General features: G+C 44.8%; 1 protein-coding gene across 3 annotated transcripts; it reads right to left on the bottom strand.

Moving 5' to 3' along the window:
- Window positions 1-77: 77 nt before the first annotated feature.
- LOC129830785 (myotubularin-related protein 7-like) lies at window positions 78-13,524 on the bottom strand. 3 transcript variants are annotated; one of them, XM_055893507.1, is made up of 15 exons: window positions 13,506-13,524; window positions 12,925-12,996; window positions 12,159-12,281; window positions 10,941-11,103; window positions 8,182-8,339; window positions 6,345-6,473; window positions 5,911-6,045; window positions 5,324-5,456; window positions 5,029-5,138; window positions 4,797-4,922; window positions 4,507-4,556; window positions 3,141-3,341; window positions 2,767-2,901; window positions 2,310-2,436; window positions 78-1,941 (listed from the first exon to the last, which is right to left on the bottom strand). In XM_055893507.1, exons 2-15 carry the CDS (start codon window positions 12,949-12,951, stop codon window positions 1,621-1,623), a joined length of 1,938 nt encoding a protein of 645 aa, XP_055749482.1. In that variant the 5' UTR covers window positions 12,952-12,996; window positions 13,506-13,524; the 3' UTR covers window positions 78-1,620. The 3 variants fall into 3 exon arrangements, with proteins under 3 accessions (XP_055749482.1, XP_055749484.1, XP_055749483.1); XM_055893509.1 differs by lacking the exon at window positions 13,506-13,524 and having other exon boundaries at window positions 1,810-1,941; window positions 2,270-2,436; window positions 12,925-13,467; XM_055893508.1 differs by lacking the exon at window positions 13,506-13,524 and having other exon boundaries at window positions 1,849-2,129; window positions 2,270-2,436; window positions 12,925-13,468.
- Window positions 13,525-23,790: the final 10,266 nt, after the last annotated feature.

The raw sequence follows: 23,790 nt of genomic DNA, 5'->3' as shown, positions 1-23,790 counted from the left end.
AGTCATGTTCACAACCTCATGTACACTCTATTCCGTTCTGTAAAAGAACGCGCTTTAAACCAGCACATCACATGTAATTTCCCTTTGACAGTGAATAGTTTATTTCAGGTCATTTACAACATACAGTGAACACTAAACACGACAGTGGAAAGGATATCCATTGGATGTAGCCATGACAATTCCACATACGGGTTGGTTGGTTAGCAACAAAACCGACGCGTGTGCAACTATGGGGCAAAACGGACGTGGTTGGCTTAGATTGTTGACAACATGTAAACTATATTTAGTCTCCAATGTTTATTGAAAACAAAGTTCCACAATGAGTACTTGTCTCTCAAATAGATTGTTAGTTGTTGGTTAGCTAGCAAATGTTAGCCATATTAGCATAGATCAAAACAAGACATGGTCTCAAGAACAAGATGAAACGAGCCACCTAGGATCCCCCACATGGCAGTTTGTGATCTGGCCATCCAGAACCATAACACGGCTTTCTGCCCCTTTGAAGCGCACACACATCTTTTCGTGCTGTTGTCAACTAACCCGTCTGTAGGCAAGAGGACAGAAACAGAATGGCACACAGGCTAACTGATGCTACCTATCACAAAGAGATTTGAGTTCCAAAATCCCCACCCACATCCCACTCAGATTGAACCACTGTTGGCCATGCATTCTAAGTGGTGCTCTGGTGTTGAAACATTTCGAATGTGTCCTAAGTGTTCATACTACAGCGCTAGTGAATGCACTTGTATACACAGTTAAATATACACAGCAGTGGGAATAACCATCTGAAAAGGTTACCGCCGTTCAATGGGCTTTCCAAAGGAAAGAGTACGTCTCTCGATTCATTACTAATAAGCAGCAACTTTCACTTCATTTCAAGAGCAAATAAAAGCCTAGTCATGGCAACGCGGCCATTTCTGTTCATCCAGGCTAGTTGAGAAGTGCAGTGGTTCTTCATTTGTGTGAGAAGGCAGGTTATTGGAACGAGACAGTAAACATAACTAGATGGGGTAGTGATAAATGTTCCAAGAACATGTGCCATGTTTGACAGTTATCTGGGTCGTGTTCATAAGTGCAGAACGAGGTGAAACGGTCAATAGTTTTCTGAAGTTTTTTTTGCCTCCTGATCACAACCATGATATACCACTGGGAAACATTGTAGCCTATATGCTTGTTCAGACTTCAGAATGGTAATACCCCTCCGAAATCTATTTGTCCAATGTAATGCATTGGTCTGAAGGAAAGTACAAACAAATGTACATTGTTTTTTTTCTGTTTTAAAATGTTGTACAGTACATTAACTCAACCTAATAGCTTAAGACAAAATATTGCACACACCAGTATTTTGCCTTTGCTGTAAACATTTGGTCCTGGAATATTTTTGTTCACATTTTACACTAGTATGGGGTTCAAACATCCACTACAGCTACCCAGTGTTACCACAATACCCGGCAGGTGCTCACGTTGTGCTCAGATACTAACTACACACAAAACAGAACAAAAGGATCACAAGTCAAATCCAGTCCAATTGGCCCTGTCTCAAAACAGAGACCTCTGTGATATTCAATTGTCAAGGCAACCCCCCCCTCGGACAAGCCCCTCATTGATCGCCATTTTTGCTCAGGCCGTGCAGTAGACGGCCTCGTCGGGGTCCTTACTGTCGTCGGGGCTGCTGAGGTCGGCCACGCCTGATTCCATGTCGCTGCAAGCCGAGGAGAGGTCGTCGGGGCCAGGGCCCTTGGAGGGCCCCAAGAGCAGGGTCATAGCTGGGCCCGGGGGCCCCCCCTGGGAGGGGAAATAGTCCTGAGGGGGGCTAGTGAAGGGGCCATCTCCAGTGGGAGGAGCCAGCCCACCTGGCCTGCATTCTTCCTCACACACTTTGTTGGTCTTCTGACCCGCATTACCCTTAGTTTGATCCCCCTTCATCAGGGCTGCAATCCTCTGGAAGATGGACAGATGAAAAAATGAAGACAAGTGTTACCAGTAAGTCTGGGATAGAATATGAATGAATCACTATGTCTATAGACTACTAGCAGACTACTGTACATGTAACGGAAACCCTCCTGTTGAACGCCCCTCTGAGACACATTTTCTTCAACTTATCTTTGACTTGGTGTTTGCCCTCTCCCCTGTAAAAACCCAACAATATAGTTGTTAAAACAGCATAAACTAGTTAATAGTAATTCATAATGATAATAATACATTGCTAAACTTAAATTGGCCTTAAAGGGCAGCGTTCATTGGGAGCGTTACGCGAGCGTGTGTATGCCTTGTTTGGTGCCCGGGTTGGCCGTCCCTCCCGGTGCTACCTCCTGGTGATTGGTCAGCTCCTCCTCCAGCTGCTGAGTCTCCTCCCTGACAGCTGTCAGTAAGTCGGTGGGCGTCTGGCGTGGGGGCGCGCTCTTCTCCACGCGGTTATACATGCCCTTCCACATCCTTGGAGACAAGATACACCGTACTACAACTATTGAACAAACCCTCTGGATCTAAACCATACTACAACTACTGAACAAACCCTCTGGATCTAAACCATACTACAACTACTGAACAAACCCTCTGGATCTAAACCATACTACAACTATTGAACAAACCCTCTGGATCTAAACTGTACTATAAAGTAAAGTGCTTTCTACAACAGGCTACCATCTGATGGATTTTAGGGTTTTAACTCACAACCCTTCGTCTCAGATGTACCCAAAGACACAAAGTCAATAAAAACCATCACTGTTTTCCCAGTGAGTCTACTGAGAGGGTGCAGTAACTCACTTGAAGCAGTAGGGGGAGGTGTTTGGCCGTAGCATCCCCTGAGTCTGGGTGTGGTCAGCCCTGTACAAGGGGTTGGCGTACTGTGCCCTGTCCTTCCACAGCTGGTGCCACAGGGAGTGAGTCCTCTCACGCAACCTGGCCAACGTTGGAGAAAACCACACCAGATGTGATACATGAGAGGGGTTACAGTACAGAAGAGCTTGCTGTAAGAAAGGCAGAGACCTGCATGAAATGGGATTGTAGCGGCCTTATGAACCACAAGGTTGTTAGCCCGCTGAGCTAACACAAGTATTCACGCCTCAGGCAAGGTTATTCGTGTAACACAAGCACGGTTCACTGAACTACCTCTGTCACATTGGCGCCCTCAGTCTCACCCCATGTCCCTCCTCTCCTTCTGGCTGTTGCCCAGGAAGTTGCCGTACTGGCAGGAGTAGACGTGTCTGTGCAGCTGGACCAGGAAGCGCTCGTTGAACTCAAAGGCACAGGGGAACTGCTCTGACAGCTGCCACACACACTCCAGGAACTGGTCTATCACCGGGGACACCTCCTTAGAATCACCTTCCAGATGGTTGTACCTGCAGAGAAGGAAAGACTGCAGCTTAAAACACTTTCATAAGGAGTTTAAAGTGGCAATCGGCAGTAGAAACAATAACGAAGCGGTCTCCCTGCCCCTCAAATTCATAGACAGAGCTATGGATGCAAGGATTGACCGTCCAAAATAACAAAATTATAGTTTTAACCGTGTTTTGAGGCTATATAGTCTTTGTTTACATTTTCTTTGACTACAAACGTTGGAGTAAAACAAGCTTCTATTTTCGCCACTGCTGATTGCCCCTTTTAAGCAGATTTAAAGATCTGTGAGGGAAGTGTTACGTATCGACTCAATGCTACTTTCTAATAACTAATTAGAAAGGTTCACGCAGGTGACTGACTGATCGTGTATGGAGGAATCCTCACTATCCCTGTTCCTCAACTTGACAGTATGTCCAGAATATTGCTATGGGAACAACCGAGGTATCTCAGAGACAGAGAGCCTCGTGAGGTATTGCTCAGTCACATGGACGAGCGACCGGTAGTGATGAATTAATTATGCTAAATCATGCAAATATAACTTGTCTGTGTATAGCCGTATATAAGACAACTGCTGGGACTGCCCCAGCGGAGCGTCTGATAGACCTGTACGGTGTGCCGTTTGTTGTAACCTCTCCAGCTTGCTGATAATAAAGAGTGATTCATTTTAAGATTGGCTTCAGGTGTCCCTGGTGTTGAATTTCCACCACAGAACTAATAGGTAATCCTGGAGCGTTGTCATGGCAATTTTAAAACCCACTGGTTAAACAGTAATGCCTCTAGGCAATTGCATCAAGGTCAGTTACCTTTTTAATCTAGCCAATGGCTTCAGCTGATAAGATAACATGCACAGACTGGATTGGAACACCTCAAAGATGTGGAATAACTCTACTTCACCAATCCTAACCAATCTGAGACGGACAGTCGCTGCAAAAGCGGCTGAATTTCACAGGGGTTATGACCTGACCTGAGTGCAGCACACATGGCGGACACGTTTCCGCCGGTGCGTAGGTCGAACATGCTGTATGATGTCTGTGACAAATGCACTTCTCGTTCTGATGAAGGACTCTACTTGAGAAGGTAAAATACATGGCACTGCAGGGACCTTCATTCTACCAAACGGTAGAGTTAGGAATTGGGTTCTTAGACAAACATGTGGGACGGACTGACCTGTGTGAAAACTTGTGACCGAACGACACCCAGTCCCTCTCGATTAGCAGCTAAAAGACAGGAAGAAGAGATTAAGTCAGTCTTTCTTGCACCCGACGGGCCAGTTTCCCAGACCAAGATGATGTCTGGTCCTGGACTAAAGCACATACTTCATGGAGACGCCACGGTCCAGACAACTGGCCCCACGTGTGCTAAATATATCTCTGGATTGGATCACAGTAGAAGAGAGTCTGTATGTGCCCTGATTTAGAATGTAGATAGTGTGTGATGAACGGAAGCTAAAGCCTTACCATGAGTCCCTTCATAGTCCTGTAGTAAGGCTCCAGGAGAACACTGGCTACAGAGCAGGCCTGGGCCGTCCTGTCCCAACCGTCCGAACAGTGGACCACCACACTGATACCCTCCTCCGCAACCGCCTACACACACACACACACACACATCACAGTATGACATTATTGAAATTGATACCCATTGTGTGTGTCTGTGCGTGTGTGCTTGTGCGCCCTGCCCAGTGTGTATCACCTTGGCGATGAAGACGCCTGCGTCCAGCACGGCTTTGATGTGCTTCAGCCAACCGGAGCTCTCCAGCCCCAACAGGAAGTCACCCATGGAGGGAGTCTTGAGTTCACCCACTATAGGGTCAACACAGGAAGAGAGGGCAGTCAGTCATGCACACACACACACAATGTGGGACATTCACAAGCCAACCCAAAGGAATGCATGAACCTGACAACTATGTGCATGAACTGAGTAGGAATACTGACTGACGTTCAGTAGAACGTTGGCCGTGGTTGGAAGAGAAAGAGGAACTCATTACCGTCAATGATCTTCTGCTGGCTGTTCCTCATCACGTGGATGTTCTCGATGCCGATGAACTGCAGTTTGATGTTGGTGTAGTGGTCCTCGTTCTCATAGCCTTTTCCAGCTGCCCGGTTGGCCATCGCATTCAACTGGAGAGAGATGATAATCATTATATCACAATACAGTCAAATACGTACTGTTGACGACATCATTACATTTACATTTTAGTCTTTTAGCAGACGCTCTTATCCAGAGCGACTTACAGGAGCCATTAGGGTTAAGTGTCTCGCTCAAGGGCACATCGACAGATTTTTCACCTAGTTGGCTCGTGGATTCGCACCAGCGGCCTTTCGGTTACTGGCCCAACGCTCTTGACCGCTAGGCTACCTGCCGCCCATTGATATTCAGCTTTAAATCGATAAAAGCCTGGTGAGAGACTACAGTCTGTGAGCCAGCATGTGGACGGTGGATGGATCAGATATCCACCCAAGTCAAGGAGGCTTCAAGGAAAACAAAACGCCATTCATGTACCATTACCCCCCATTGACCTTACAGTATATCAACACTTCCTGACCCCAGAGTCTATCTATGGTGACCTCTGACCTTTGGCCTGGTGTCCACCACGTAGATGTAGTCGCTGCTCGGGTTGGACTTCATGATGGCCTCCAGCATTTGTTCATCCTCCTGGGAGCGAGCGCTGAAGCCGGACAGGGGCTGACTACAGCGGCAGATAGCAGCCTGGGAGAGAAGGGGTCAGACGCTGAAGTGACTGGTGATGACATCCAGCTCAGAGCAAGAGGTGGTGTTTAACACTACTCATACAGTGCTAGTATCCTGCGTGTGTCTTGGCAAGCCAAGCAAAAGCCCACATTTAAACAGTCATGAAAGTCATTTGAAATTTTTAAACAGAAAACACAATATTCAGACCCATGACTGGTTCAGGCATAAGAATTAAACATGACGAATCACCTAAATTAAACAAACATAAAACAACTGTTCCCCAGAGTCAACCCAGATAGTATGCCCCATCCACTCACTAGGGTATCCTGATGGAAGTACGTCAGGACGGGTAAACGCCCTCGGCTCCGGAACTTAGAGCTCCCCACGATGACTGGAGGTGTGGCCGACTTTGGCACAAACAGCTCTGATGGGTACGTATCACACACCTGCAGACAGAGAGAAAGTATTTAGAGGAGGACTATACTACTAACCAGTGGTTGGAACCGGTTCATAGAACAGAAAACCGGAAAAGAGCAAAAAATGTCAAAGAACAGAAATGGAACCTAGAAAAAAAATGAACCCAACTGTTCCGGAACAGAACCGGTTAATAACGTTCTTTTACGTTTCCAGGCATTTTTTTCTTTCTTTCTACTTCCACAACAAAACGCCTTTGCAAAGCCCTTACTCTGCCACTCAAACGTAGTCCAGTCTGCCTGCATACTGAAAATATTTGCCTGTACGTGTGCTTGTTTGGCTAACTCCCCCCTACGAAGCACAGGCTACTGTACTGACTTTACAAGCTTGATTCAGAAGAATGGGAGAGAGATTTTTCATTGGCTAGAGAAGAATGGATGAACTTTTTCAATGCTGATAATTTAGGATTAGTTATCACGTGTCACGTTGGATTTATTAACTACAACATAGTAAGATGTGTTTATAATTCTGGGGCCACTCTGCACACACAAGCATGTTAGCGAGCTAGCTCAAAGGACATTCAAAGTTCCTCCATAGAAGCTGCTCCTCCTAGGTATAATTCTGTGGATAATTCAGATAATGCATGTCATAACTTCGCTTCAAGCCTCCTCCTCCACAACCCTCTCGCTCTCTCCCCACCCGCACAATTTCAGTCGCATGTTGCGCCATTGGCTACACTTGTCTGTCCATCATGCATGTAAACAACTAGCTTGCCTGCTCTATCCACACTGATTGGCGAAGTAATTTTATGAGCTAACTGTTAAAAACTGTTGTTTTCACAGGTTAAAAAAGGAACGATATAAACTGCTTCTTTATTTGGCTTGGAACCGGTTCAGAACTTTATTTTGCTAGCCGGAACAGTGGAATGAAACAATTTTTTTTTTATTCTGTTCAGAACGAAACAATTGGAAAATTATTTCAGTTCCAACCCCTGCTACTAACCCAATAGTCAATATCAGACCCAGACTGAACAAACCCAGTACTCAACATCAGATCAGGACTATAACTCAATACTCTATCAAAACCAGAAAAATCAACAGAGGACTGTACTAACCCTGTACTCACTATCTGATTAGGACTAGTGGTTAAAATCAGAAGAGGACTGTACTAACCCTGTACTCACTATCTGATTAGGACTAGTGGTTAAAATCAGAAGAGGACTGTACTAACTCTGTGCTCACTATCTGATTGGGACTATAGTGGTTAAAATCAGAAGAGGACTGTACTAACACTGTGCTCACTATCTGATTAGGACTATAGAGGTTAAAATCAGAAGAGGACTGTAATACTACTAACCCTGTACTCACTATCTGATTAGGACTATAGTGGTTAAAATCAGAAGAGGACTGTACTAACCCTGTGCTCACTATCTGATTGGGACTATAGAGGTTAAAATCAGAAGAGGACTGTACTAACCCTGTGCTCACTATAAAATCAGAAGAGGACTGTACTAAACCTGTACTCACTATAAAATCAGAAGAGGACTGTACTAACCCTGTGCTCACTATCTGATTAGGACTATAGAGGTTAAAATCAGAAGAGGACTGTACTAACACTGTGCTCACTATCTGATTAGGACTATAGTGGTTAAAATCAGAAGAGGACTGTACTAACCCTGTGCTCACTATCTGATTGGGACTATAGAGGTTAAAATCAGAAGAGGACTGTAATACTACTAACCCTGTACTCGCTGTTGGCTGGCGTGCTGACCCAGAGGTTGTTGGGCACGCCCATGCGTCTGTAGTCCGCCTGCAGGTCTAGGAAACTCCAGGACTCCTCCCTCTCCTCCTTGTTGGCATTGGGATTAATGGACAAGCAGTAGAGCTCGCTATATTTCTCTGGGCAAAACAGATAGAAACAAATGATCATATTTGATCATTAATCATGTTGGGATCGTATGGAAGGACAAGCAGTAGAGCTCACAGTAAATCTCTTGTGGACAACAGAGAAACAATACAGCAGACTATCAAAGGATCATACTATGATTCATATTCATTTAACCACTGCACAATAAACGATTCAGATTCATTTAACCACTACACAACAAATGATTCAGATTCATTTAACCGCTACACAATAAATGTATTGGCAGCCTGGACTGTTTCAGTACAGTTTAACTGAAGTCACAGAAACAGGTCACTGCCATCGGCATCCATTGAACAAGTGAGTCATTCAAACAGGACAGAAACCCATTTCATCAACGTTACTATCCCACTGGGGACAGGGTTTCTTGCAGTACCGCAGATATAGACAACAAACCGCTGTTACTGCTGTTACTGGGCCACTGGTCCAACTCCCCTTATGCCCATAACCTTTGAGAGGTGAACCTAACCCTGAAAACGTACAGTACACCCTCCTGAACACACGAAGCCCAGGGTCGTGATCAGCAGGGCAAACTGATCCAAGAGCATCCTGACCGCTGCACTCTTATGTACCAATCTACACCCTCTGCTGTTAAAACAACAATTCAGGTAGTATGTTTTTTTCAATTTTACCAGGTAAGTTGACAGAAGAACAGCATCGACCTGGGGGATAATTACAGGGGATGAATGAGACAATTGGAAGCTGGGAATGATTAGGTGGCCATGATGGTATTTATGTAATGAGGCAAGTCAGTTAAGAACAAATTCTTGTGTTCAATGACAGCCTAGGAACAGTGGGTTGTTCCGGGGCAGAACGACAGATTTTTACCTTGTCAACTCAGGGATTCGATCTTGGAACCTTTCAGTTCGTACGATAAGTGTCATGGGATCTTTAGTGACCATAGAGTAAGGACTCCCTTTAACGTCCCATCCGAAAGACGACACCATAAACAGGGCAATGTCCCTGGGGCATTGGGATAAAATATGTTTTTTATATATACAGTGCATTCGAAAAGTATTCAGACCCCTTGACTTTTTCCATATTTTGTTACGTTACAGCTTTATTCTAAAATTCATTAAATTGTTTTTTCCCTCATTAATCTACCCAAAATAATCCATAATGACAAAGCAAAAACAGGTTTTTAGAAATGTTTGCATATGTATAAAAAAACACAAAAAAAAAACGGAAATATCACATTAACATAAGTATTCAGACCATTTACTCAGTACTTTGTTGAAGCACCTTTGGCAGCGATTACAGCCTTGAGTCTTCTTGGGTATGACGCTACAAGCTTGGCACAACTCTATTTGGGGAGTTTCTCCCATTCTTCACTGCAAATCCTCTCAAGATTTGTCAGGTTAGATGGGGAGCGTCGCTGCACAGCTATTTTCCGGTCTCTCTCGAGATGTTTGATCGGGTTCAAGTCCGGGCTCTGGCTGGGCCACTCAAGGATATTTACAGACTTGTTCCGAAGCCACTCCTGCATTGTTTTGGCTTTGTGCTTAGTGTCCTGTTGGAAGGTGAACCTTCAGCCCAGTCTGAGGTCCTGAGCGCTCTGGAGAAGGTTTTCATCAAGGATCTCTGTACTTTGTTCTGTTCATCATTCCCTCAATCCTGACCTGTCTTCCAGTCCCTGCCGCTGAAAAACATCCCCACAGCATGATGCTGCCACCACCATGCTTCGTCGTAGGGATGGTGCCAGGTTTCCTCCAGACTTGACGCTTGGCATTCAGGCCAAAGAATCTTGTTTATCATGGTCTAAGAGTATTTAGGTGCCTTTTGGCAAACTCCAAGCAGGCTGTCATATGCCTTTTACTGAGAAGTGACTTCTGTCTGGCCACTCTACCGTTAAGGTCTGATTGGTGGAGTGCTGCAGAGATGGTTGTCCTTCTATCTCCACAGAGTAACTCTAGAGCTCTGTCAAAGTGACCATAGGGTTCTTGTTCACCTACCTGACCAAGGCCCTTCTCCCCTGATTGCTCAGTTTGGCCGGGTGGCCAGCTTTAGGAAGAGTCTTGGTGGTTCCAAACTTCTTCCATTTTTAGAATGATGGAGACCATTGTGTTCTTTTTGGTAACCTTCCCCAGACCGCATGGCGTGGTTTTGCTCTGACATGCACTGTCAACTGTGGGACCTTATATAGACAGGTGTGTGCTTTTCGAAATCATGTCCAATCAATTGTATTTACCACAGCCTGTTTCCGCTTTGTCATTGTGGGGTATTGTGTGTAGATTGATGAGGGAAAAAATAATTGAATCCATTTTAGAATAAGGCTGTAACGTAACAAACTGTGGAGAAAGTCAAGGGGTCTGAATACTTTTCCAAATGCACTGTATATATATTTATTTCTTTTTTACCAGAGGAAAAAGTGCCTCCTACTGGCCCTCCAATACCACTTCTAGCAGCATCTGGTCTCCCATCCAGGACCAACCCTGCTTAACTTCAGAGGCAAGCCAGCAGTGGCCAGGTGGTATGCTCCTGGCAGTACCTCCTTGTTCCATTCCAATTCAAAGAGTGTTCTCCCTACTGAGCAGGACCCAGGTGAATGGGCTCTGAAAGGTGATAGTCTCTCTCACCTGGGCGAGAGAGGCGTGCGAGCGAGGCCTGGACATCCATGGCGTCCCTCTCCTGGGGGATGAGCAGCTGAACCACCTGGAAGTTCTTAGTGTGGACGACCAGGTGGCTTCCTGAAGGGGTGGTTGGCGGCCGCTCCACACTGGCCACCATGCTGTGGAGCACCTGTCAACGACAACCGAGAACTCTCACAGACGGTCCCAATTCGCTCCCTTCCCCTCGGCAACAACTAACCCTTTGACGTTTGCAGATCTGTAAGGGGATGGCAATATGGTGGAAGCTCTACCACTATACTGCTGATACCTATCCATATCCCTCAGATCTGCAAATATCGAAGGGTTAGGGCCAATGGGAAGGGGGCCGGCTGTCACAGTGGCATCTATTGCTAAGTTGAAAATATAAAAATTCTGGAAGTGGAAGGGTAGGCAAGTTTTTTGTTGTTGTTTTTTAAAATTTTCATTCAGATTACTCAACCGCAGCAGTCGTCTGTCAATAATGGACAGCAGACATTATTACATAAGTATTAGTTGGGTGTTATGATAAGAAATGCATTTAATAACTGACAAATTACATTTTTACTAAACTATAGTTTTTATGAGGATAAGAGAACATGTTGCAGTTTTAAAGCAAATTTCCTGCATTTCTACACTTTGTTGGCATGGGGCTGGGAAGAAAATGTGCTATTTTATAGCTCATCATGCTCTTGTTCACATTATGCCATGAGGCTGAGAATTTGTTTTTTAGTTTTAAAGCTAATTTCCTGCTATTCTCCAATTTTTTTCATGAGGCTGAGAGACAATTTAGAAGATTTTGAAGCTGATTTCCTGTAATTCTACAAATGTTGCTATCATATGCTATCTGGGGGCCCACGACCTCCAGGGGGGCCCCCACCATCTGTGCCTGTTCGGGAATCCGGCCCTGAGAAAAGGGTTCCACTCCTGTTCACTTCAGTAGGCCTAAATACACCGACAAATCTCACATGTGTATGAAGGAGATATCCATTAAAGAGGAAATGTATTGGATGTGGTCCATTGACTTGAGGTGAGTCTCCAAAGTGCCGGAGCAAATCAATACTATCTTCCTGAGAAGGCAGGAAGGAAGCCACACACAGGGTAGATAGGGGGGTTGTGTCAGAACAGTGTCAGGCCAGACGACTTGTGATAGGTCTCGTGTCAGAATGGGGTCTGTCGAAACAACTGGTATCACTTCCTAGCTCCTACCCAAGTCTCTCTGCGTGTCTCTGGATTGTTCTCCACGAAGATGGTGTGTGTGGCAGAGAGGTATAGCGTCCCCACCGTGGCTTTCCTAGGGGCCATACGGTCAATCAGGCGGACATTCTCCACCTATAGGGCCACAGACACAAAAACACACACACGAGTATAAATGGGGTCAAAACGGAATGTAATCATATCTATAGGCTATAATGTAGTGTGTGACTGACTGTCTTGGTGGAGGTATATCTTCTCATAAAAACAAGGTTATTATAGAACTCAATGTTTACACATGTTGTCGTTGTAGATATGAATGTCTGGCATTCTGGAATGTTAGAACTGTTTCATTGAAGTAACCTACCGCAGGATTCTGTAACAATGTGTCCTTATTGAGGCCTATTGCCTTTATACTAGAATCCACAGTGGAGAAATGCCCGCGGCAGACTAGAATAAACATCAAGAAGCCAGGACAAGAATGAAACGGATTGTGCAAATTCGAATGTAAAGATTTACAGCCATGCCATCATATGAGCTATGTTTTTGAGTGTTAATTTTTGTAACAGTTTAACCAGGAAAATACATTGCGGAGAATATCATTGTTATATCTTCAGGAACCCTGAATATACGGGCCGTTGGATACATGAGAAAGGGGATGGCACTAATCAGCAACGTTGTCACATCTTTAGAAGACTGAACTGAAATGCGGTTTCATTTAGGAATAGGAATATCTATACTCAAAGAATAGGATGGAAATTAAAATATAGGGTTGGCTTACCTTTGGCGTTCGGATGTGCTCCATCATGGACCGCTTCGATCAAAATGGTGCGCGTAGAAATAATCCGAGGTCCTGGTTTTAAAAATAGAGGATCTTGGTTCAGCACAAAAATCGCGCACAATTCATATTGTCTGTGCGTTGGATATTAGATGGGGGGCCTCGCAAGTACGCCATGGTTCCCCCTATCCTATTCTGTACAATAGGAGAATCACCCTGCAGCCACTCGGGTGGGTGATTATGACAACACAGTCGTCACTAGTTACCCCAGCCACAAAGTCATAAACCCCGCCCATTTATACAATTTGCCTTCTTAAAATGTGATTTTAAACTTGACCTTAACCGTAACTTTTACCACGCTGTTAACCTTATGCCTAAACCTAACCTTGAATGAAGACCAAAATGCTCATTTTTGTTTTCATACATTTCTACGATATAACTTTGTGGCTGTGATATCTAGTGGAAACCCAACAACACGGATCTTATTGGCAAGTATTGGCCGTGTTCGAGAGCATCAAAATGACTGAAAGCGACTGCCGATTGACTTATTTACAAATCACGTTTCATCATAAATAACGACTCACCACTAATTGTAGATCATTCAGTCAAAATTTACCCATGATACATTGCGATTTTAACCCTCTCGAACACGGCCATTACTTCCAAAACGGCGCCTGCGCACATCACTGAGCGATGAGCCGGTGGAACTCAGGTAGCGACTAGTGCTGAACGAAATCTTTGGGACGTTCCTACCCTAAATCCTACCCTTACCCTAGCCATTTTAAATGTAAACTTCGGAAGAGGATCACTCATATCCCAGGGCGATTTAAAAATAAATAAAAGTAATCTAAAGAATACTGTAGCGACCCGCACAGACAGCTGTGTGTTATGTGTTAGGCTAGTAGGTGGTTGTGTTGTACTGACCAGTACCCAGTGTTCGCGGGGTCCGACATGTCAATCAACCTGCTATCTGCCAATCACGGGAATGCCTGGAATGTTCTGATGCCGGGCATCCTGGTGGTTGGCGGAGTGGCGTGGAGGGGGGTTGGGCAGGGGGATGGAGCATTGGAAGTTAAGACCAGGTTCAGCCTTTGTTCTCTCTTACGTCTGGGCTTCACAAGAGAAGGTCACGATTGGCTTGTGGGTTATCTGTCATTTATTTGGCGTGGGCTACGGCCAAACAGTAGCCTGTGTAAAGTTGGTTTAATAAACCGTCAATTCGCAAACTCAAGCCTCTGTCTGGACAATTGTTCATTTATGATCTAGTCAGGTCATTACAATACATTTACATTTTGAGACGAATGGCCCAATTTAAATGTGAAATGTATCAGTGTATTTTGCCGTTTAGCCTATTTAATCTTTATAGTTAGGTTATTCAAATATTAGCCTGTCTGTGTGTGTATGTCTACGTGTGTACATGTGTGTTTGGCCATGACCTGCTTCTGCTATAAGGTTGATTGTTTACGTGCTTTCAGACATTGTGGGAGAAACACATGCTTTCATGTGGAAGTGGATGAAGTCACACCCAGAGTCGGCCATGAGTACTACAAATTCAGATAGCTGGCTAGACTAATTTACCAATATAAAAATTGTTCGCTGACATGGCTAATTTGAGTGACTGTCAGTTTTTTTTTATACCTTTATGTAACTAGCCAAGTTAGTTAAGAACACATTCTTATTTACAATGACGGCCTACCCCGGCCAAACCCGGACGACGCTGGGCCAATTGTGCGCCGCCCTATGGGACTCCCAACCACGGCCGGTTGTGATACAGCCTGGAATCAAACCAGGATATGTGGTGACGCTGCTCGCACTGAGAACCGCTGCGCCACTCGGGACTTTCAATGACCGATTTAACAGGAGAAAAACTGCTGCGGCACAACCAGATTTAGAACTACAACTTTGTGTATTCCACTGTTCTAACTCAACAGTACATTGAGTTCCTAATTATTGTTTATTTGTTTTTGTCGGAGGGGGGCACTACGGTTTATGTCGCTTATGCCTGGAGCCCACCCACAGTATGTGTTACATAAAATGTTATTGGAATGTAAACCTGCTCAGAAACAAAGTTATTACATGGAACTACAGCCTATTATGGCATTTTAGCCTGTGATCGGTTGGAATTTTGGAGGAATTGGGGAAGTTGTATGATTAGATAAGCATGACAAGATAAGAATGTGTGCCAATGACTAGAGAGCATTTCTACGTATTCCAAGAATCTGATAAAGATGCACAATTTATCCAACGGTTAGATCCATGAAATATACATGTTTGTATGATGGTTATGCCTTTAACCCTTCAAATGCAATTCAAAGATAACTCTCCAATATAATAGTTCAACATTTCTCTTATTTCACCTTTTTATTTTGATGGGGTATTATCTGTAATCCAGTCAACTATATACTGTATTCTGACCCAATGGCGCTGATTTGACACGGACTGTATTTGCCCACTAGATGGCAGCCGAGATTGAGAAATGATCTCTGCCTGCAGCATAGCATACCACTACCATAAGAGGCTGCTACACCAATTTTTCAGTTCAATATGCCCGGTTTTTATCAACTTTTTCCTTTGACTGTAGGACGTCACCAATTAATCTATATAATCCTGCGTTTTTATCTGAATTTCGCGAAGGTTAAAAAGGTTACAATGACGCCATAGTCTGCACAGGTGAATAGTGCAGAGAACGGATTGCATGATTTTGGCATTTCTCTGGCCTCTGTCTTGTTGTGGAGTCTGGTAAGTGTTGCCCTTTTGACTAACGTGCTGTTGTAGCGTTCAGTTGTAAACAAAACTCTTGTTATTTGCTAACAAATGTTAGGAAATGTTTTGTTTTCAGTGCCAAACTAATATAAATGTTCATGGGCTAATGTGTGTATATTACTGTGTAACTTGGTTAAAGTCTATCTATCACGGCTTGTCTTGAAAAGGAGCCACTTTCTTGGAGCCACTGTGTATGTAGCCGACAGTTCAGTCTGAGGCTGTGTGACAGCCCATTGTCCTAAAGACCTGAGTAGAAACAGATATGGGTTGGGTTAAGTAAACTTGCTCAATAAAAATACAGCATTGAATGTGTTTTGCTAAAAATGTGCACTAGTAACCCAGTTGTCGTGTGTGTGTGTGTGTGTGTGTGTGTGTGTGTGTGTGTGTGTGTGTAGCTGCTTGTCCTCTGTCTAGTTCTACACCCCTGTTCAGCAGTCTACACCCTTTGGTGCTATCCCTTTTGTCATCATTAGTGAATGAAAGTATTAAAGTGATTCCATGCCCCACTATTTGATCACAAGATGTCAAACACTCACCTAACTTAACAGTGAAATGTCAAGAGCATAATGGTTTTAAGTTAAACACTAAATCTGGAAAGATTATCCTACTATAGCCTTAGATAATCTACGCCTGTCAGGAGATCTACAATACAATATGCTGGAGGGTGGCAATGAATAGATTATTGACTTACAGTATACAAAAGTAATGAAGTAAGCCTTGTATAAGTAAGCCTTGTATAAGTAAGCCTTGTCTGAGCCAGAAAGGCTCCAGCCCCTCAGGCCGATCTCCTCCTGTTTCAGTAGCATGAGGCAGCTTGATGTACAGGTACACCCTCTGGACAGGACGCTAGTCCAGCTCCTGTTTCAGTAGCATGAGGCAGCTTGATGTACAAGTACACCCTCTGGACAGGACGCTAGTCCAGCTCCTATTTCAGTAGCATGAGGCAGCTTGATGTACAGGTACACCCTCTGGACAGGACGCTAGTCCAGCTCCTGTTTCAGTAGCATGAGGCAGCTTGATGTACAGGTACACCCTCTGGACAGGACGCTAGTCCAGCTCCTGTTTCAGTAGCATGAGGCAGCTTGATGTACAGGTACATCCTCTGGACAGGACGCTAGTCCAGCTCCTGTTTCAGTAGCATGAGGCAGCTTGATGTACAAGTACACCCTCTGGACAGGACGCTAGTCCAGCTCCTGTTTCAGTAGCATGAGGCAGCTTGATGTACAAGTACACCCTCTGGACAGGACGCTAGTCCAGCTCCTGTTTCAGTAGCATGAGGCAGCTTGATGTACAAGTACACCCTCTGGACAGGACGCTAGTCCAGCTCCTGTTTCAGTAGCATGAGGCAGCTTGATGTACAAGTACACCCTCTGGACAGGACGCTAGTCCAGCTCCTGTTTCAGTAGCATGAGGCAGCTTGATGTACAAGTACACACTCTGGACAGGACGCTAGTCCAGCTCCTGTTTCAGTAGCATGAGGCAGCTTGATGTAAAAGTACACCCTCTGGACAGGATGCTAGTCCAGCTCCTGTTTCAGTAGCATGAGGCAGCTTGATGTACAAGTACACCCTCTGGACAGGACGCTAGTCCAGCTCCTGTTTCAGTAGCATGAGGCAGCTTGATGTAAAAGTACACCCTCTGGACAGGATGCTAGTCCAGCTCCTGTTTCAGTAGCTTGAGGCAGCTTGATGTACAAGTACACCCTCTGGACAGGACGCTAGTCCAGCTTGATGTAGATTAGTGTTTGGAGCCAGGGTATTCAAAGCTCTATGTTGACATTGAACCTTCTAACCTGCTTCTATGTACAGTCAACCTTCTAACATTCACTATGTGCAGTCAGTACCCTTCCTTTGGCAGTGAATACATTTGTGCATTGATGTAGAAGGTGTGTTATGCCAAGCCTGGGCTTATCCCAGGGCCAATACATGGTCAGTTTGTCATGACTGGGCATTCCTGCCATAATGCCATCAGCTTCTGGGCTGTTGAGACAAGAATTACATCATGACATAATGTCCATGCCATCGCATTACACCGATGGCTTGGACTGGGAGGAAGAGGAAGTGTGTGTGTGTGTGTGTGGGGTAGAGCTCTTGGCTGCCACTGCGGCAATGTCTCCTCTTGGGACTGTAGGGGAAACTATAGTTTAAACCTGGAGGTTAAACTAAATACTCTCTCGCTCTCTCACTGCAGTGGAGAAAGGGCAGGCTGTCTGTGATGAATAAGCCTTCTGTTTGATTACCTGAGTGAAAGGGGACGAGAGGGGGATACTCTGTATATATGGGTAGTTGCCAATTGTCCAAACGAAAGTGGAAAAATATTTTTTTTCTAAAATTAAAGTAATTAAAATTTAAAAGAAATCTGCAAAAAAAAAAACATCCTCTCACTGTCAACTGCGTTTATTTTCAGCAAACTTAACATGTGTAAATATTTGTATGAACATAACAAGATTCAGCAACTGAGACATAAACTGAAGAAGTTCCACAGACGCGTGACTAACAGAAATTTAATAATGTGTCCCTGAACAAAGGGGGGGTCACAATCAAAAGTAACAGTCAGTATCTGGTGTGGCCACAAGCTGCATTATGTACTGCAGTGCATCTCCTCCTCAGGGACTGCACCAGATTTGCCAGTTCTTGCTGTGAGATGTTACCCCACTCATCCACCAAGGCACCTGTAATTTCCCTGACATTTTTGGGGGGGAATGGCCCTAGCCCTCACCCTTCGATCCAACAGGTCCCAGACGTGCTCAATGGGATTGAGATCTGGGCTCTTCGCTGGCCATGGCAGAACACTGACATTCCTGTCTTGCAGGAAATCACGCACAGGACAGTGTGGCTGGTGGCATTGTCATGCTGGAGGGTCATGTCAGGATGAGCCTACAGGAAGGGTACCACATGAGGGAGGAGGATGTCTGCATTGACAACAAGCTCAGTCCGATGATGCTGTGACACACCGCCCCAGGCCATGACGGACCCTCCACCTCCAAATCGATCCCGAGACAAAACCGCGACTCGTCAGTGAAGAGCACTTTTTGCCAGTCCTGTCTGGTCCAGCGACGGTGGGTTTATGCCCATAGGTGACGTTGTTGCCGGTGATGTCTGGTGAGGACCTGCCTTACAACAGGCCTACAAGCCCTCAGTCCAGCCTCTCTCAGCCTATAGCAGACAGTCTGAGCACTGATGGAGGGATTGTGTGTTCCTGGTGTAACTCGGGCAGTTGTTGTTACCATCCTGTACCTGTCCCGCATGTGTGATGTACCGATCCTGTGCAGGTGTTGTTATAATGGTCTGCCACTGCGAGGACGATCAGCTGTCCGACCTGTCTCCTTGTAGCGCTGTCTTAGGCGTCTCACAGTACGGATATTGCAATTTATTGTCATGGCCACATCCGCAGTCCTCATACCTCCTTGCAGCATGCCTAAGGCACGTTCACACAGTTGAGCAGGTACCCTGGGCATCTTTCTTTTGGTGTTTTTCAGAGTCAGTAGAAAGACCTCTTAAGTTGTTTAACTGTGACCTTAATTGCCTACCGTCTGTAAGCTGGTAGTGTCTTAACGACCGCTCCACAGGTGCAGGTCCATGAATTGTTTATGGTTCAGTGAACAAGCATGCCTCATGCTTAACAATAATTTTTACATTTTGTTCAAGACAACAACTTTTTTCCCTTATTTGTTGGCTTCACTCCATAGGACATTATGTCACCCCATAGGACATTATGTCACCCCATAGGACATTATGTCACCCCATAGGACATTATGTCACCCCATAGGACATTATGTCACCCCATAGGATATTATGTCACCCCATAGGATATTATGCCACCCCATAGGATATTATGTCACCCCATAGGATATTATGCCACCCCATAGGATATTATGTCACCCCATAGGATATTATGTCACCCCATAGGACATTATGTCACCCCATAGGACATTATGTCACCCCATAGGACATTATGTCACCCCATAGGACAATACACAACAGGAAGTCAAATTTTACCATTAAAACGTAATTAATGACACTTTCAGAAGTTTTCTGACTACTGTGAAATGGAACTTCTACACATAAGTAATGGTCATTAAAGAATTTAAAATGTACTCATTCCAACTGAAGGGCCTCGAGTCCTGTATTGTTATTGTTTCGTCACTACCTCCCCGAGTCGGAGTGGGTAATTTGCCCGCCCGCTTCCTTCCCTGGATGTGGTAGCTGTTTCTTAGGCTCCCTCCCTGGAATCTAACCCAGATTCCCTATCACCATGGTAGGCACAGAAAGTACCGTTGATAGGGCAGACATTCAAAGTAGACGTCACCAGTCGAAGTTATAGAGTCACCAAAAGCGTTTGTGGTGCCCGAGAGTACCCTGCATGGGTCTGAATAAATGCATGCATCCCCAAAGGTCAGCACCCGTTGACATTTATTAGCTCTATAACTGCTGCAGTCATCCAAGTAACGTTTGAGCAAAGGAACCGTAACTGATTTAATGACCCATTTGACGTTTCACTTGACCGGCTGTGTGTACTAAGACTTGCACGGCTTAATCTTTGAGACAAGACTGACAGGATGACTCAGGTAGACCTCCACAACATGGAGGTGTACCTGGCCAAGCAGTGAGGCGCAGTCCTCTAGTGATGGAGGAGACCCAAGCACACCCGTGTGCACCCAGTGGGAGGCCCCGGAGCCGTGAGAGCCGAGGCACCGCTCAGAAGGTGTTCTGCTGGAGTCTTTTATTTATGTGTGTGTGTGTGAATGTCTAAGCTGTTACCCCAGGGAGCTAGTTACCATATCTGTTTCTACTCAGCTCCTAAGGACAACAGACCACCACACAGCCTCAGACTGAACTGTTGGCTACATACACAGTGGCTCCAAGAAAGTGTCTCCTTTTCAAGACAAGCCATGATAGACTTGAACCAAGTTACACAGTAATATACACACATTAGCCCATGAACATTTCTATTAGTTTGGCACTGAAAACAAAACATTTGTTAACAGAAAACAGACTTGTTTTCAATTGATTGCTGCTAAGGTTGATGGCTCAATCCTGACGCACTTTTGAAAGTCAGACCGCTCAAACTATATTTGACAAGACTCATCGTTGTTCATGTACATTTTCCTGTTGTCTCTCTTGTAAGACGTGCTCAGACTTTTTACAGTGAATCTGGATGAAAACACTGACACCATGTTTACGATAGTAACAGTCAGAGCCCCATCCTTAGCCATAGGGTGGTAACTTTCCCCGACTGTTACATGTGTGTCTTATGCATTGCATTGCACTTTATTCAACTGTCAAGACTGCAACAAGCAAGGCCAACATAGCCACTCCTTATTCAAACTCATCTAACTTTGCCTGGGCTTGTTGAGTTACGCAATAGCCATTTCTGATTGATGGCATCATTGTATCTTAAGAGGTCTTACCAGCCATTCAATTCTTTATTTGGCTATAATTTGAAACATTTATAAGATGATGTAAGAGTTAAACTGCTAAATCTAGTTACATTTTTCATTAATGGAGGCCAAGCCTCTCCCATTGTTACAGTATTTACTGTTTTACTCTTAAAAGTCATAGATCAAGTTGTCTTACCCACTGTACCAAAACAGCCAGCGACCTGTAATTCCAGTTTAAAATTCAATTTTTTACATTTATTTTTGTCATTTTTGGTCTAATTTCTCTTTTGACTATTTACTGACCCTAAGCATTGAGACGGGGGCCGTAGTATAGATTGACTGGAGCTCTCTATAGATGTATTAGCTGCTTGTCCTGTTTTAGTTCTACCATTTAGGGAGTTATCACTCTTCCTCCTCACACTGTCTGTGTTGACTCCATCCCCTCACTCTGGTCTATTTTGGGTCCGTAACCCGTCAGGCATTCTAAGCAGCCACCCAAGCCGCGTAGGCTATGCCAGGTGGAGAACGCTGCATCGTGGATGTTTGTGGCGAGGAATTGCACCAGGGTCACTGAAAATGAATGGTCCCTCAGTGTTTCCCCTGTATGCATTTAGCAGCTACACACCGCCGCTGCTAAATCGAGGCCGCCACTGCAACAAAATAAATAAATAAATATATATATATATAGATATAGATATAGATAGATAGATAGATAGATAGATAGATAGATAGTGCCTTCGGAATGTATTCAGACCCCTTTACTTTACAGCCATATTCTAAAATTGAGGAAATTTGATTGAAATTGAAGCGTATGTATATGTGTGTGTGTGTATATATAACAGAAGTATTACATTTACATAATTATTCAGACCCTTTACTCAGTACTTTGTTGGAGAACCTTTGGCAGCAATTACAGCCTTAAGTCTTCTTGGGTATGACGCTACAAACTTGGCACACCTGTATTTGGGGTGTTGCTCCCATTCTTCTCTGCAGATCCTCTCAAGCTCTGTCAGGTTGGACGGGGAGTGTTGCTCCAAAGCTATTTTCAGGTCACTCCAGAGATGTTCAAGTCCGGGCTCTGTCTAGGCCACTCAAGGACATTCAGAGACTTGTCCCGATGCCACTCCTGTGTGCTTAGGGTCGTTGTCCTTTTGGAAGGTCAACCTTCGCCCCAGTCTGAGGTCCTGAGTGCTCTGTAGCAGGTTGTCATCAAGGATCTCTCTGTACTTTGCTCTTTTCATGTGTACCTCGAACCTGACTAGTCTCCCAGTCCCTGCCACTGAAAAACATTCATCCATCATGCTTCACCGTAGGGATGCTGCCATGTTTCCTCCAGACGTGACGCTTGGCATTCAGGCCAAAGAGTTCAATCTTGGTTTCATCAGACCAGAGAATCTTGTTTCTCATGGTCTAAGAGTTTAGGTGCCTTTTGGCAAACTCATAGCGGGCTGTCATATGCCTTTTACTGAGGAGTGGCTTCCGTCTTGCCACTCTACCATGAAGGCCTAATTGGTGGAGTGCTGCAGAGATGGTTGTCCTTCTGGAAGTTTCTCCCATCTCCACAGAGTGACTCTAGAGCTCTGTCAGAGTGACCTTCGGGTTCTTGTTCACCTCCCTGACCAAGGCCCTTCTCCCCTATTTGCTCAGTTTGGCCGGGCGGCCAGCTCTAGGAAGAGTCTTTGTGGTTCCAAACTTCTTCCTTTTAAGAATGATGGAAGCCACTGTGTTCTTGGGGTCCTTCAATGCTACTGAAATTAATTGGTACCCTTCAGAGACAGGATTGTGTCGAGGCACAGATCTGGGCTTCCCCAGATCTGTGCCTCGACCCAATCCTGTTTCTGAGCTCTACGAACAATTCCTTCGACCTCATGGCTAGGTTTTTGCTCTGGCGTGCACTGTCAACTGAGGGACCTACTATAGACAGGTGTGTGCCTTTCCAAATCATGTCCAATCAATATAGTTTACCACAAGAGGACTCCAATCAAGTTGTAGAAACATCTCAAGGATGAACAATGGAAACAGGATGCAACTGAGCTCAATTTCGAGTCTTATAGCGAAGGGTCTGAAAACTTATATGGATTTTATTTTTATTTTTTTAATACATTTCAAAAAAACTATTTTCGCTTTGTCATCATGCAGTATTGTGTGTAGATTGCTGAGGAAATTGTTTTATTTAATCCAATTTAGATAAAGGCTGTAACGTAACAAAATGTGTGAAAAAGTCGAGGGGTCTGAATATTTTCCGATGGCACTGTATATCTATTTTATTTATTATGTAGATGTGTGCCCCAGGAAAACCCTATTCCCTGCCCCGCTAACTCTGCCACCACTGCTGAAAGAAATCCTAGGGGAAACACTGGTCCTTGCATTTTGTAGTACATTCCATATAGTCCAGCTATTTGTTAACTTACACCTGAGTTTAGTTCCATTCCGTTTAGGCTGGAGGGGCACAAAATGGCAACCGTCTTTCTTTGACCGCTTCCTCTGGGTTCAGTCACACTGGCAGGTTAATGGCGTCTCATAAAAACCTGATACGGTGCAATCACGTTAGGTGGGTCTGGTGTAGACTCAACATGCCTGTTAGGGTGGTATGTTGCGTGTGCTCTCTCTGACTCCCTCGCTCCCTGGCAGAGCACTGAGACATCCGATATAGCTGCTCACTTAGTTCGGTCATGTTTCACTCACACAAAGACACATTTTATTCCGATCTCCAAACTAAACTTGCA

The sequence above is a fragment of the Salvelinus fontinalis genome, chromosome 32 (assembly GCF_029448725.1).
Source record: "Salvelinus fontinalis isolate EN_2023a chromosome 32, ASM2944872v1, whole genome shotgun sequence".
Taxonomy (NCBI): Eukaryota; Metazoa; Chordata; class Actinopteri; order Salmoniformes; family Salmonidae; genus Salvelinus; species Salvelinus fontinalis.
This window is presented reverse-complemented; position numbering and strand designations above follow the sequence as displayed.